The following is a 15,956-nucleotide window of genomic DNA, read 5'->3' as shown; positions in this document are numbered from 1 at the left end:
TCTTCCTGCTTTTTTTTTCCTCCTTGTAGTCTTTGCTCGTTTATTAAAGGATAAGCGTATATAGTCAGTTAGTAAATCAAGTGGGAAGCCAAGCTTACTGTAGTATCATAACATATTACTAATAAAGTAGAAAATGGTAAAGTTGGGCCTTTTGCTTTCATCACATCACCCTTTCCCTTTCAGTTTTGCTTCTTTGTGCTGCTTGCCCCATCCTCCTCTGCTGGAGCAAGACATATTGCTCAATGTCTTGCTTTTGGTGTCTGATGGACTCAGTCTTACTCTGTGATTCACTGCCAATAGGTATTTACTTCATTAGGTCTCTTCTATAACCCTAAATTATGTTACTAACATACCAGCTGTGAACACTGAGGAGAATTGGTATGGATAAGATGAAAGGAGACTCATGAGCTCGTCTTTTGTTTTCCTCCCTTGGAAACTGCCAGCGTCATTATCTCTCTCTGAAGCTGTTGAACACTGGCTTATTTAGACCACTGTTGCTGTGTAGTTGTGATCCATCAGGTAAATTAGCTATTAAGCTAATTGGAAAGGTGAAAACAGCCAAATGTGTGTAAGCAAATGTGTGAATGTCAGCAGAGTATAAAAGTTCTGTGAACGTGTGTAACTGAAGGAACTGCAAAAGACTCAAGGCAGCATGTCATTCAGAGGTTTAGGTGCTTTGAAGTAGAAAAACATGAACACTTTCGTGTTAGATTATTTCTTCTTTTCATGCATAACTTGCCCAGAGCTCTGTTTGCAAGAAAGCACACCTAGCAATACATAAAGGATGTTGTAGAATAGCTTTTTGTTAGTTTAAAACTATTTCATGTGTTCTTTCTTGTCATCAAAACATGTTTTGCTTGTAACATCGCTTTTGTGAACAATGGCTATACTATGCTGTTTTTGAATTGGACTGATTGTGTCTGCTTACCACATCTCTCAGATGCCCAGAGAGAGTGGAGCGCTGCTCTTGTGGTGCATTTTCACTTATGGCTGACTTGTATTTTGTTTTTGTAGGTGATGGGCTCCAATACAGGCTGGCTGGAGGCTGGAGGGTGGTCAGAAGACACTGTGTTGTCACACGTAGTCAGAGTTGGTGGGTGAAGCCAGCCAGTTTCTTACCCTTTTGCTAAAACACTAGCAGACTTTGGTAGTGCATTGTGCACTTTTGAGAAAAAGATAAGTTAACTTTGGTTGAATTGTATGCAGATCTTAACTAAAGTGTATTGGCTGGTTTTATTAAAAAAAAAAAAGTTAATAACTAAAAATCTTGTTCAGGTTAGGTTTTTACTGAAAAACACAGTTCTGACTCTTCTCCTGGGGCAAGAGTTTTAAGGACAATGACTTGTTTTACCTATTTGCTAGGCTTGAGAATGTATGGCTGTTTTCATGCATCATACTCTGCTAAGTATGGAAAAATGGGATTTTCAAAGCTATAGGAGTAACTAGTTGTGTATTCTTTTCATAGCATCTAGTTGCAGAAGGGTTTGCTTTTTTTTCTTAATAAAAGGTAATGTCTAGTGCATCTAAAATCCTGGCAAACAAAGCAGTTTGTAATTTAGAATGCATAACTTCATGTTAATAGTTCAAATTATACTCCTTGCTGTTCCAGGAGACTGCAATAGCTCTTGTCAGTAGGGAGATAGCTCTGATTTCCCCAAAGCACAATCCATATGAGAAGCACATGGTGATCTGTTGTAATGCTTCCATCTGAGGAGTCGGTTGCATAAACAGAGAGAAGGTAACTCCATCTGCCTCCTCCAGAAGCAATCTTTACTGAGGATGCTAATGCAGTATCTCCCAAGCAATGGCAAGGTGATACTAACAGCAGTGTCAGTAACTTCTGATTTCAAAGTACAGAAAACGCTGAAGTATCAGCACTGAAGGACAACATTTGCATGTTAAGCATGTAAAAAGCATTCCCATAGGAAAAGAGGGTTACCTTTGCAAGAAAAGGAAAGCAGATTAAACAGGTTAGATCATTAGTTACATTTAACTATGTTTATGTGCCTCTCAGGAATTTAAAAATACAGACATTGAACCACTCTGAGTACAGTTAGTTGTGTTGTAATGTCTGAATGTAAGCATGCATATTATCATCTTAAATGAGATCCTTTTCTCTAACTATATATAAGTAGAATTCCTATTGAGGTGCTCAGACTGGATAAAAATTATTGGAAAACTAAGTGCTCAGCTTGAGTAGAAAGATTATTTTCTTACATGGTGCTTTGCACTGTATTGATCATTCTAGTTTATAAGAACAGGTGGGCACGTGCCTTTTGTATGGCATGAAGTCTGCTCTCTTGCCAGTCCTCTAATGAAAAAATTGTTCCAAGTGCAACAGAACTAGTCAGCCTTGTTTCTTGAGGAGTTGTCTTGTGTCAGCTCGCTCTTCTGCTATCAGGACTCCATCCCTTTTTTTCCTCTCAGCCTTCTGTCTGCGGTGCCCATCCCAGCCCTCTGTTGTCAGTTTTCCCCTGCATCTGCTAAACCGTTCCTGACAGCTCTGCAGTAGTTGGCATCTTTTCTTGATCCCTAGTTACCATTTGGTTAAAAAGAAGTGTGATGCAGTGGCCAGTTTGGTGTTGCTTGGCTTGCCCAGGGGATGAGGCAGAGAATGAGCCATCTGAGCTCAGAGCAGCTGTTTGCTAACAGGGAGTGTGAGCTTGTCTCTTCTACCTCTCCAAACTGGCATATACTTAGTGTGAGACCTCCACTGAGCCTCAACACTTGTCTGAAACTGGTCCATGGGCAGGATGACTTTGGAGTAGGGGAGAGAAGGGACTTAGGAAAAGCAAGGACTTGAGTAAGTGTCTGAGCTGAAGCAGGAAGGCTTCGTGTGGTTTTACTTTCTTGTAGCTGTGATCACTCATTGCTGCAGCGCTTTCTGATTGCCTTTTAGGTGTGGATTATAAAGCTTTTCTTCTTGCTTTCAAAGGGCTCAGATAGCATGAGTATTTAAGATTATGGAAAATAGGTTCTCTCAAATTTTTCTCTGGTAACAACAGTAGGAGGTTTGTGTATACCTTGAGTTACAGCAGTGATCTAAAAGTCACTTTCATTTTTAATCAGGGGCTTTACGTTACTTGGTCACTTCTGAGTCTCTGTTTTCCTACCAGATGCTGTGGATAAAAGGACCAGAATTTCAAGTGTATGCTTTCAGTAGACATTACTTTGAGGTCATTGACCCTCTGCATACTCTGAACTTCAGGCTCTGTCTGTCAGAATTTCAATAATTAAAATTTTGTTCTCTAATGACTCATATTTTTATGAGTTAATGTAGACATGCTTTTCATAACAGAATAATTTTCAGTGTTAAAAGATGGATATCTGAGCTGAGTTCCTGTACACCTGTGACAGATGAAACACTTGGATGGCACTGTACCTACTTCTGGAACTCGAGACTGCCTGTGATGGAAAATGGGAGTAGGATAGATTCTAACTGTCTGTCTAAAATTGTGCCTGTAAATGCTGGGGGTTCATGTCATTCATTTTTCATCCATTCAGTAGATCAGTGTTTGTTCGACAGTTTCCTACAACTGTAAGAGTCTGTGCTGGTTTAACATGTACTTTGCTTACAAGTGTTATAAACTATAGGTTCCTGAAACAGCTTTTATGGAGTTTTCAATTCAGTTGTTAACTCCTTCTCAGCTGGTGCATAATCTTCCTGTAACAGGATGAGTATCCGTTTTTCTCTCATTAGTATGTTTGAAATTTAATAGAAACATTTGAGAAGTAAGCACAGACCACTTTTTTGGTATAAACTGAATCTTCACCAAGGTGTGAATCATGTCTAAAAGGGATAATCAGAATGTAACAAATATGTTTGTTCTTTTAGCCACTTCCCCAATATTACCTCCTTCTGCTGTCACTAAATTGTTTTCTGTGGGATGTGCTGAACTTCGCCTGTTCTGGGTCAAAGATTTTTCACCCTCTTTTGCTCCCCCCCCCTCACCCCAATCTTCAGTGGAGTGCCTCCTACCTAACCTTTGACTGTCTTCTCTTATCTGTGCTAAAAATCAAGTTCCTCCTGCAGCATTTCAGGCTTCTGCTTTTCCTTTTTTTCCAAAAGACCAAATGCCTCATCCATTTCTTATTCACATTCCCTTTTGGCTATTAAAATTGTCTTACAAGATTGGCGAAGAGAACTGGATCACAAGAGCAGCAGCTTTGCCTCTGCAGTTTCTGCAGCAGTCTCTCTGATGCTATATATGGTGCAGCATTGTCTCAAATGTGAAGCACAGAAGCATTTTAATCATATGATTTGCAGAGAGATCAAGTGAGGGTTTTAATGCAGCAAGGGTTTTTTGTTTGTGGTATTTCACTTGTGCATCTTGATGTGTGTTTGTCTGCAGAGTGGGTGATTTTTATGTGTTTGTTGTGAAGCGCTAAGCATGGAAAACTGACTTGTTTTGGTTTTTTTTTTTTCTTTTTTTAAGCCTTTTGCAATGAAAAAAATTTAGAGGTAGAAGTAATAATTCGTCTGGAATTAGGCAAGCTGCCACTGCAGAGAGAATGAAATAAAATATAGATTAAATCTAATCTTGAGAGGAACAGACTTTGTGTTTGAATAGACCTAAACAGATAGTTATTGTATAAGCTGGTTTGCAGTTGTCTGTGGTAGACTTAAAACTTAAGTGCCTCAGCTACTGCCTTGTCATAGAGTGAATGCAGAGAACCTGTTATTGTACCATTTCTGTTGATAACTAGTCATTGCTTTTAGCTTTGTCAAGTTTGGATTAAAAAAAAACCAGAGAAGTGAAGTGTATGATTGTACCTAGGCTTTCACCTCTTTGGTTTTTGACATGCAGATTTACCGAAAGGTTGCAAAGGAGCCCAAAACTTATAGCAAAATTTGGTTTCTATTATGTTTTCAAAAGCCCTATGTAACTAACATTCAAGTTAGTTTTTTACAGTATCTGAAAAAGGTTGCAAGTTATGAATAGGATTTTTGTGGGAATGTTGTGTGTATGTATATTTTTATCTGTTTAATCTGCTGCTCCTTAAGTTTCGTGTTGGGGAGGGGGGTTAAATAATTGTATTTTTTTTTCAAAAGCTTGAGTTCAGCGTAGTAATTGCATAAAGAGATGTTACTTGCTGTGTTTCATGGTGGCTACCTGCTGGCCACACAGTTCCTGATACAGGCCAGGATGCCACTGGCCTTCTTGGCCACCTGGGCACACTGCTGGCTTATGTTCAGCTTCCTGTCAGTCAGAGCAAGAGCAATAAGATACTAAATATTTATTAGGATTTACATGTCCGGTAAGTTGAAGGCAGGAGGTCCCCATCACTCAACTTTCCCACAACTAATATACGTGTTTATAAATGACGTGTTTTTTCGAAACAACTTCCTTAAAGGGCTGTGTTCAAAATCTTGACTTATTAATATCATGACGGGAGTTCGTGTAAATTACATTACTGGCTGCTCTGTTGTTAATGTGTTGCTGGCTGAAAATTAGCTCTTATCATAGGTATGTTTCATATTTAATCTCAAGTGACAAATACCAATCAAACCTGACCAGTGTTACTAAATTAAAACTTGATTTGAGGAATCCACTGACCTAATGCATGAGAGCTTGCTGGGCAGTTTGGTTTCTTCCATTACTCAATGAATTTGGTGACACCGAAATCCTTCTCTGAGAAAACAGAGTGCCTAATATTTTGTAAGGAGATTTACAAGGAGATTTTCATCCACAGAGTTTTGCGAGATTTTATTCCAGTATTTGGGGAAACACTTGTTGCAAGCCAGACCAGTAAGTAAGTAAGGAGGCAAATGATTTTGGAAAAGTCTGAAGCCAAACATGAAGAAGGATGCCTGGTGAACAAAGCAGGTCCCTATCATGGGATGAGGGTCCACGTCTGCAGGTCACAGCAGCTGTGTCTGGTGGGGGGGGGGTTGTTTGGTTTGGTTTTTTACTTTAAATATACTAACAGTTTCTAATATCACCTGCAGAACATCCAATCCTGTGCAGGGTGTGTACAACAACTCTGCCCAACATAATGATGCCTAGCAGTCTGTCAACACCAGCTGATTATCCTGTTTGTCACTCCTGTCTCTCGCAAGTGTCCTAGTAGTATCAACTACAGAACCACTGGAGTTATTCCTAACACAGAAAGCACTTTCACATATGCAGATACTTGAGTGTAGTGTTACTATGAGCTTGATCTGGCCGGCCTGAGTATAAATACACCTCCTTAAAGTGTAATTAATTAGTGGTGTGGACATAAGCTAGCTCCACTCACATGCTTCTGAGCTTCCATGCCTTTCTGCCGATTCTGTTTTTTCCTGTTCCCCAATGTGCCAGAGAGAGCACAACTCACTGACTGGTGCAAGTAAGAGCTCTCTTTGTCTTTTGAGAAGAAACCAGGCTTTCTTGTGGCTGTGTCTGATAGCTTAAAGGCAATATTGGAAGCAATTTATGCACAGCACTTCCAAGCTACTGAGCAATAAAGCTGTTACTGTTACAATAAAGCAGAATTTTTGGTAAAGAATTGAATGAAGAAAGTTCAGTAATTGGAGTAAGCCGCTGAGGAAAAGTGTGTAGAAGTAACACTAGGGTTTAAAATCCATCAAAATGCAAATAGAATGAGCAGTGGCAATAGTGATTAAATAGATGAAGAAAATCAAGTTACATTAGAGGTTTTTTGAGCAATTATGGTAAATTGAAAGTGAATAGTGCTTCCCGGGGAATAGTGTTTTCAGGGACAAACCTGGTACATTGCTGAAGATAAATGCTAACTTCACTTGCAGAAAAAGCCTTTCGTTGTTTGGGCTGATAGATCTCTTAGCACATTATAGTTGGTGCGGACACAAGTGTGAGACTGTGAGGTTAAGACCTGGCAACACTTCCTCCTGTGTGTTAACCAACTGTAACTTTTGATTTTGAAGTCATTTAAGACATGCAGGCACTCTTGCTGAGAAGACCATTGGGAGACTTTTGGTATAACTTCCAAGAATATTTTGAAGATGCAGAGATAAGGAGCCATCTGTAGGATTTTGTGAGTTCCAGAAGTTAGCTGCCTTTGTAGCTGTGTTTTTGAACTGTGGAAGTGGTAGCATAGAATTTACTGTTCCCAGAATATATGGCAGAAATCTTTTCAGTTGTCATAGCTAAATTCATTGCTAAATGTAACTCAGTACCCAAGGAGTATCTTGCCTTGATTATGCTAATTTCTGCTGTAGACTGTTTGTATTTATGCACATACTCTTTGCATTAAGACTGAAAAGACCTTGGCTAAATCAAAAGCCCCTTTATTATTGTGGTAAGAGAATGTTTTCTGGGCAGCAAGCCTCTGGCTGCTCTAAATTACTTGTTATAGTGAAAGAATTGTGTTAATATTGTTTTAACCATGCAACAAATTATAACGATGGCTGGTAACAAATAACAGAAAAGTTCTGCAGCGCAGCTTGAACTGCCTTATTTGAAATATGAATTCATTTTACCTGTCCCTGTGATAATGCTTCTCTGAATCCTGTAGCAATGGGTATGGCCATCGTGGACATGGAAAATTTGGTGGTCATAAAACACAGAGCATCCCCCTTTGCACCAAGGTGTCTCTTTCCCGGCTGCATTTTCTTCCTGCTTTCTCCCCACATGTGTCACACCCACACATTACCTGCAGTGCCTTTGAAGGCATCATCTTGTGATCACTTGAAGTCTCAAGGTAGCTCACTCGAGTGCTCTTGCTGTGCATAGTGTGTGTGAGGAGTTTAGGCTTCAGCTCATGTGCTTGTGGAAACAGCTGCACTGCTTTAGGGCATCAACAGCCCTGACAGGGCTTCTTTTCCCTCTCATGACTGACTGTACATGACCCAGGACAGCGAGAGGCCATTCACTGCCATTAACCCTTTTTCACTGCTGTTTGTGGTCATGCAGACTTGCCTTCATTGGCAGTTCAGTCCTGTCCTGAAGCATCTGGGAAGTGCTCATTTTTGTTATGTTTGTCTGACACAGGGGAGCGGGTAGGTGGTTGAGACGGGTAACTGCATACATCCCTGCAGCAAAGCAAGAGTTGTCCACCACAGGTCATGCCTCTGAGACAAGCATTGTGTAGACCTGGGGAGTGGTGCCCCTTTGCTGCAGATCAGCCCCAGGCAGTGCTGAGGCACACGGTGTGGCAGTGCTTGACTCCTCATGCCAGCACAATAAGAAGGCCTGTGGAGCCCCATCTCCTGCATTGCCGTTCTATAAAATGTTGCTTTCTGAATCACCTGGCAGTGCACTGGGAGGGGGGATACCTGTGTCCTATTCCTGGATTTCTGGAGTTTAAAAAAAAACGTATCAGTCTAGCACCACATGAAGATAAAAGAATTCTAGGCTTGTACGGCTCAAATTTCTGCAGAAGATGTTCATTCCGGCTGGTGGTGGTTGCTTGTGCAGTTCCTGGGCCCCCATAGCCTTTCAGCAGGGACCTGGCAGCATCTTCTTCCTGCGTTGGCTTTTGGCTACATGATGCTGTCAACTCAGTCATCTTGAGTCATTTGTCTAAAAACAACTCCCTGCTGCTTAGGGAGGAAAGCACCTTGTGGGTGCCTGCCAGTTGGGAAATAAGAAATAGCTCAGTGTGGAAAGGTCACAGAATTAAGGCTTTTAGAGAACAGTGGAGAAGTGGTAAGGTCTTCATGCTCTGACACTGCCCTGTAACAGAAACCAAATGAGTATTTTCTCAAGGAAACTCACTCATTGTCTGTCCCGCTTGTGTCAGTAACTACTGTTTCTACCATCTTCTTGTGGGTGATTAAGGTCTGCATTTGCAAATGGGAATTATGTATCCATAAATCTAAGTTATACTTCCAATAAAATGCCATTTTCTGTTTTTCTGAACAAATGAAAAACTTGAGATGATGTCAGTGGGGCTTGCCTTTGCAGACAGGACAGTGCCTGTGGGGAGTTGCCGTTGACTTCAGTACTGGTAACTTCTGGAAATATATGTCGTGTGTGTGTGTATATATATATATATATATACAGATGGATATATGTAATTTTTGTTAATATTTTTAACCCTTTTCCTTAAAAGCTGAGAAAAGTTAAGGCTGTACATCTGGTGAAGGGATGCAATTGCGCATTTATCACTCCTTCTTCCCACCCATGAGGAATGTCAGCCAGAATGTGAATGTTACTCTTGAAATTCGTGGAAAGGCTATAATAACCAAAGTGTGACTCCTGCTGGGAGCCATCGTGGGAGGGGATGGGGAACTAAGCATAGCACTTCAGTAACAAGATCAGTTCTTGTCCTTTTCTATACTTCTGTGTTAGTTGCAGTTGAATTTTTTGCTCTGCAGAAAGAATATCTGGCTTTGGTTGGAGCAGGGCTTTCAGGGGAGTAGGAAGATGTAATGTGGGGGTTTTTTTTCCTTCAGGGTTGAAGTGAAATGTCTCATCTTTTAGCATGCCTCTTGAAAGGTCTTGGCAGATCATTGCACCTTTTTGCCTCAGAATAGAGAGGTTTGGCTTTCTATTATGCAGTGATTTGGAAGGTGCTTGAACACTTACTAGCAATCCTGAAAATAAGCCTGAAATTGAAAGCAAACCAGCTCTGTAAAGATACTTTTTTTATTCAAGATGTTGTGCGAGGTTTCCTTGAAGCAGCTTAAAAAAATTCTCCAAAGTTTTCTGAAGTTGACGCCTTTATTAGTTTGTACTCCAAGAAGAATGCTTCCAGCAAATGACATTTTCCTCTACTTTAATTTGTTATTCATCTAACGATGGCCCTATGTCTGCAGGATTGTTTCCTCTGATAATCTATAGGCTTCCACCTCTTTCATTCTTGTGACATAGGTGAGATGAGAGCTAACAAGCAACAGTGTAAGGAAGAGCATCTAGAAAAGTGTAACCAACGACTGGGGTCATGAAGGAAAAAGTAGTTTTGCTGTCAGGGGTGATGCTAGGTCTCTAAATCAAAACTAAGGCAACTGTTTCCTCTGTTAAAGTCAGAACTGCAATTTCTGTTTATCCTCTTAAGCAAACTGAGTTATAAAGTACATTTGAATCCAGCCTGATAAAAGGCTGTAATGGTGTATTTTGGAGGTAGTGTGCTGTAGAATGTGAACTCACATACTTTGTATTGTGTGCTTCATGTTTCAGTGACCCCAGAGCACTGGGAGTCCCCAGTGTGTGAGCTGCTTAGTGGTACAGGACCAACTGACAGTGTGTTGTACATCCCTAGACAAGCTGCAGCAGCATGAAGTTCATTCAATGTAGGCCTGTTTACCTCGTGTAAAGAGAGACAGACTTTGCTGAGCTCCTTCCTTGGGCTGATTTTGGAAACCCTGAGGTAGCCAAGGTAAAGCTCTCACTGCAGTCAGACCGACAGGGCTTGTTCACTTTGACTTTGACTTGCTTGACTTGCTGTAACTCTGAGATGTTAAACCCTTTGAAATATGAGGCCATAGCGAAAACTTTGTGTGCCTTAGCCCCCGAGGGCATGCTTCTGAGCTCTTTGCATTGAAGTAAACTGCAGCTTTCACTGCCTAGTCCTGTTTTATCCTTCCCTTGCATACCTTTCTAGAACTTCGTAAGTCTTCTTGCAAAAAACCCCAACAACTTAATATTAAGAAACCAATGCAAAGAATATTTTTCCTTTTCTAGCTGAGCAGTAGACTGATATGGCAATATATTTTAAAATCATCAAAGATCAGCTGTTTTGCAATACTTACATTTCTGAAATACGGACAGGTTTGTGTTGACTGCAGTACTGAAGGCAGTAACTTGTGCTGATGCAGTGCTGTTGCATCCTGAGGTTAACATCTAAATCATATGCAGTGTTTATTTTGTTCAAAAAAATATCAATAAGCAAAAAGGCAGTGCTGATTTTTCCCCCATCCCATGCCCCAGACAAGAAACCATGTTTTAGAAATGCTTGAAGATGGTACTAAATTAGTGGAAGCTGGCAGCAGTATCTTAATGGTTAGAAGAAAACTATAAGGGAGAAAAGTGACAGAGAGCTAAGCTACATGCCAGGGATGGGGAACCACAACGGCAATGTCTTATGTGTTTTTTTTCCCCCTGAACCAGAGTTCAAAAGCTAGAATTGATTTCTTGATGGTGTAAAGCTGCTTATTAGATGGCCAGCCTAGCTAATACTTAAAGGGGGGTTTTTTGCATAAAGATTGAATATTAACTTATGTGAAGGAAGGCTTTGCATAGTAGTATAAAGATCTTGTGAAACTGTTCATGTGCCATTTGCTGAGTGCATTTGGACAAGTATAGCAGAGTTGCTGTTCGTTTAATCTACCTGATAGTGGGCATAACAACAGTGAAAAGAATAGAAACAGAAAGACAACTTCTTCTGAGACAGAAGAGAACTGGACGTCTTTTATTTCATTTGAGGATGATAAAGCAGGATGAAAATCACAAGTGTTTCAGTGTTGGCTTTTACTTCAAACTGCAGGAGTTTGTCAAATGAAAATTGTTCTACAGAGTCTAGTAACTGCATTCTGACCTAAGGGACCTAAGTATGAAAGAGAAATTATCTTCCTGGTGCTGTGAAGCTTTAATTAATTTTTATGAAGGTTTTTTAGGGACTATTTTGATTAAGTCTCACAGGTGATACAATATTAAGCTTTCGTTATGTATTGTTTTTACTTGTAAAGCCTGTTCATTATTTTGAGTCTTTAAACATTGAATTTGGCTCACGGTTTTGTTTTGTGCTGAGAGCAGAAATGAGGCTACAGACTAAGGAGTGCTTTAACCAGAATTACTTTAAAAAATATATTGATGTTCTCCTGTCCCATTAGAGGATAATAAAGAACTTTTTTATATTTCTTGTCTGAGGAAATGCATGTTTATCCAGCTGTGTGCAAAGGTGTTTACTTTAGATATGAGGAGTCAAAGACAATGCTTAATCTAAAGTACTTTTAGTATTTTTCTTAAGTTGAGCAAACAACCATACTTGGTGAGTTTAATTTTCACCTTTTTAATGATTTTTATCTTCTTGCATTGTTGAAAAAGTGTTAACTGGAGAAATAATACATCAGTAAAATTTCAAGCGGAAACACTCACAGGATTTGCTTTAAAAATAATTTGACTTCTGTAGCATGTGGTGGAGTTTGACAGAAACATTGGAGGAGGCTGTGCAAGTGTCCATAACTAATGTGAAATTAAGCTATTCTTTAGGATTGACTTCCTTGAGTTTGAGGCCAACCGTGTTCTATTCTAAATGATAATTTCTTCCTTCCTTAGGTGGAAAGAACCAGAACCTTTTCCATTAACTTCATAGAGACTTCCATAGACAGAGAGAGTGTGGATATTAAATAAAAGGGGGAGAAAAGGGAGGCAGGGGAGGGGGGGGAGAAAAAAATAAGAAACCCCAAAACATATCTGAACAAAAAGAGGTCATCTATAAATTGAGATAGCACCTCATTATGTCTCTTGAGGCGCAGTTGCATAATATAGTTGCAGACCATTTAACTGTAGATATCTACAGGTAAGTAAGACACATGCCACCTCTGTAACCAAAGTAACCCTTCAGAAGGAAGTCTGCAGTACATACTGAAGCCCTGCAGATTTAAGACTCTAGTGTGCATCAGGTAAAAGCTCTTTTGAACTGGGGCACTCAGGGTAATGACAGTCAAAATGTCAGAGCCGAGAGAGGGGAGACAGTGTGGAGTGAGGTACACTGCAGTAGCCAGGGTGTGCTCTGTTAACCTTTTAGTCCTGGTGTTGACCAGAAGCTTATATTTACTGTGTAAGATGAAGAGTCAGGAAAAGATCCTTTCCTCCTAAAATTTCAGTAATTCAGTGTGCAAGGAAGAGATCCAGCAAGAGAAGTGATATCAAAGTAAATCAGTAAGTACAGCAGCTCTCTGTTCAGTGTTGTACATAAACTGATGAACTAAGTGTGAAGGTTTTGGAGAAGCCTGGGGGCAGGAGAATGTAGTAGTCAGGCAGTATACAAGGTAGATTTGAACAATAGAATTTGCTGTTGGCATGAAAGGAGATGAGGCTGTAGGAGATAGGGAAGTGGAGAGGTTTTACCTATGCCTGGAGAATTCAGGTTGGGGAAAAAAAGGTCAAAAATAGTATGTGACAGTAAGAGAGAAGTGATGTGAAAAACTAAGAGAAGGAAGTAGGTAACGTAACAGTTTCAGAAGGATTTCTGTAAGAACTTTTTAATTTTCTCTTTTCCAGTGGTACACCTGTTGGCCTAGCCGTTGACTCAGAAAAATGAGCTAGATACATATCTGAAGGGGGATATGCATAAAGTTAGTCTAATGATTGTCTGTGGAATGCGCTTGCTTCATTAGTGCAGGGAACTGCATCCCTTCAGCTCTTCCACTAACTCACCAAGCATCAAGGGCTGGCAGGAGGAATACTAACTCCTGGTTTACCCCAGTGTTGGGTAGGGAGGCTCTACTTAACACCCAAAGTATGCTCTGGAACAAATCAACTACCTCATGTATCTTGCTTTTAGCCAAACACTTGATTCAATACAGATTTACTTAACACTTTTTTTTCTCTCTCTCTTCCAGTTACTATTTCTTCAACTGCAGAAAAAGGTAATTTTTTAAAATTTTTTTTGAAGATGTGAATAGCTGCTTTGCACACAAGTCCTAAGGGACACAGAATTTAAATGTGCTTCTTGATGTGTAAGCTCTGTATAGTGAGTAGATTAGTGCTAAGAAACAAGGCAAATATTGTACAGTTGAGTCTGTTTAGCTTCTAATATCACAAACTTGGGATGATGACAAGACCTGTGACTAATGCAAGTAAGGCAGCTATGATTTAGGTTTGCAAGTATTTTTAAATGGGTACCTTGTAAGAACAGAAAAAGGAGAGGAGAGAAGGAACTGCAGCAGATCCACAAGTCCATTTTCTGTTTAGTTGAGTGACCTGAAAGACTTCTGGAAGATGAATTGTTGTTGTACTGCTTGCTATTTTCCAAACAGCTTACCAATTCCTCAGAACCCCATTCTTTAGGACTAGTTAGAAATGTGCAAAACACAACCATTTCAAAAGTGGCTACACATTATAATTTTAAATGTCCAAGTCAAATGGTTAGGGCCTTGTTTTGACAAATGTTACTTTAATCTTCATACTGGCTTTGGCAAATATGTGTCACGGTGGGTCGTACTTACAGAGATATAAACTGACTAAAAAAAATTCTAGCTTATTATTGATGGGGTGTTTGTTTGGGAGTTCATTTCAGCTTATAGAGGAACATGAGTTGTAGATTAAGCATAGATTTGCACTTTGACTATCCACAGAGGGCTGTTTCAGACTGGTAAGAGGTTCTCACCTCTTAGATATTTTGCAAAACAGCACAGAATTTGAAGCTAATCTAGCAGTTTTCTTCCTGGTGGGGAACATGTACAAGAACACTGTAAAATGAGGGAACCTGGGCAGAATTTGTCCTCTTTCATCTTCTAATGAAGAGCTCAAAGAGTGGGAAAACCTTCAAAGTATGAACTGTAAGCCATTCAAGATGTGAGCTTGTCTTACCCTGGATTTTTACATCCCATTTCACTTCTGGGCTTTAGGTAGACTTCACAAAATTCAGCAAGTTGCTGTTTTGCTTACTGTTGACCTATATATGAATAAGTTTTACTTGCTAGTTTCTTCTGGAAAAGCAAGATCCATGTCTCAGTTAAGGAAGCCTGGCAGAGCAATGATGTTGGTGTTACATAGTCAGATCTCTGGCTTTATTACAAATGCAGCACCTGTCTCACTGAACCAGGTGCTTCTAAATCTACCACAGAAGAAAAATGCTAGATTAATTAGTGAGAGTGACAGTGTCATTGGAACCTGACTGTTAGGCTTTTAATAGCTGTCACCTGCACACTTCTTGCACCTTCAATTCTGAATCATGTCACAGGCATCCGGTATGCTTGGATTTCTCAACTATGAAGGTTGATTTTAAAATGAGATGTGAAGTCTCTTTTCATTTGAAAAGAAAGCTAGCATAAGTTTTATAAAGTTCTTATAAGCTAACTCCCAACAGCCAGGAATCAACATCAGAAGAGCCAAAAGGCCAAAGTGCCAGCAACATTGCTGTGTAAATCAATAATGTGCAATCTTAACAAGTGTATTTTGCTCCATATTTCAGTGTACTACGTTCAGATCCTTTTACCCCGGTGCGTAATTGCAACCTTTGATTAAATTAGCGGTGATTTCTTCACCCCATTAAGGCTAATTTTTTCTTCATAATTTTATATTCTTGTCTGGATTTATATCCATTAGGATAGGGGAATAAAGGCAACTCTGAATCTCTCTTAACAATATAATATACTGCTGCTATATTATTACTTCTCTGTAATCTGACTTTGTCTTGGAAGTAATGTTAAGAATGATTCAGAAAAGGATGTTATAGGGCAAATCTTAGGAGGGGCTTAGCATATTTTAGGAGGATTCTGCTAACATGTCTTAAGACATTGTCTTCCTGAGGCCATAAATTACGGTCTGGTATGCATCAGTGCCTTTAAAGAGAATTGACTTCACTCGGTCACAGCACGGCACCAAGAATCCTGGTTTGCCTTAGCTTAGCCAGGACTTCCTCATGACTCTGAGTCTGGCTAAACTGGCAGATATTGGGGTTTGAGGTTTTTGTTGTATTTTCCATCTAGCTTGTAAATACAAGAAAATGAGCTCACTAGGAATGAGCCTGGTTTTTATTTGTACTGGAAACAGATACAAGATGCTTTGGGGAGAAGTCTGCAGAGGAGATACTGCTACCCAAAGTGGAGGTTAGATGGACTGCTAAAGTAAAGCTGTCAAAAATGGTCTCTTCCCTCCCTCTCATTTCTTGGGGAGCACTGATTGTGACCTGTAATCACAGTAGGAATGGCAACATGGGAGTGGGAAAAGAAGCAAGAATTTATTCAGAGTGGGGACAGTATGGACTACCAATTGCGGGGTCTTTCCCTGGGTGGTGCCTGTCACTGGCTACTGAAGTCAGGCCCTTGGCTTTTAATGATGGTGACAGATTGCAAGATCTCAGTTACATGAAGAGTGCAAGGGCAC

The 15,956-nt window shown here is 40.0% G+C and overlaps 1 protein-coding gene across 4 annotated transcripts in view; it reads left to right on the top strand.

Annotated features, from left to right (window-relative positions):
- The window catches only part of ZDHHC20 (zinc finger DHHC-type palmitoyltransferase 20), a 47,224-nt gene that overhangs the window by 2,551 nt on the left and 28,717 nt on the right, over nucleotides 1–15,956 (top strand). For all 4 annotated transcript variants that reach the window (XM_064645337.1, XM_064645335.1, XM_064645339.1 and 1 more), the window contains exon 2: nucleotides 13,469–13,495. In XM_064645337.1, the coding sequence (XP_064501407.1) occupies nucleotides 13,469–13,495 (27 nt within the window). The remainder of the gene's footprint in view (nucleotides 1–13,468; nucleotides 13,496–15,956) is intronic.

This window comes from Pseudopipra pipra, chromosome 2 (genome assembly GCF_036250125.1).
Source record: "Pseudopipra pipra isolate bDixPip1 chromosome 2, bDixPip1.hap1, whole genome shotgun sequence".
NCBI classification, from domain to species: domain Eukaryota; kingdom Metazoa; phylum Chordata; class Aves; order Passeriformes; family Pipridae; genus Pseudopipra; species Pseudopipra pipra.
The sequence above is the reverse complement of the archived record's forward strand: the minus strand, read 5'-3'. Positions and strand labels throughout refer to the sequence as shown.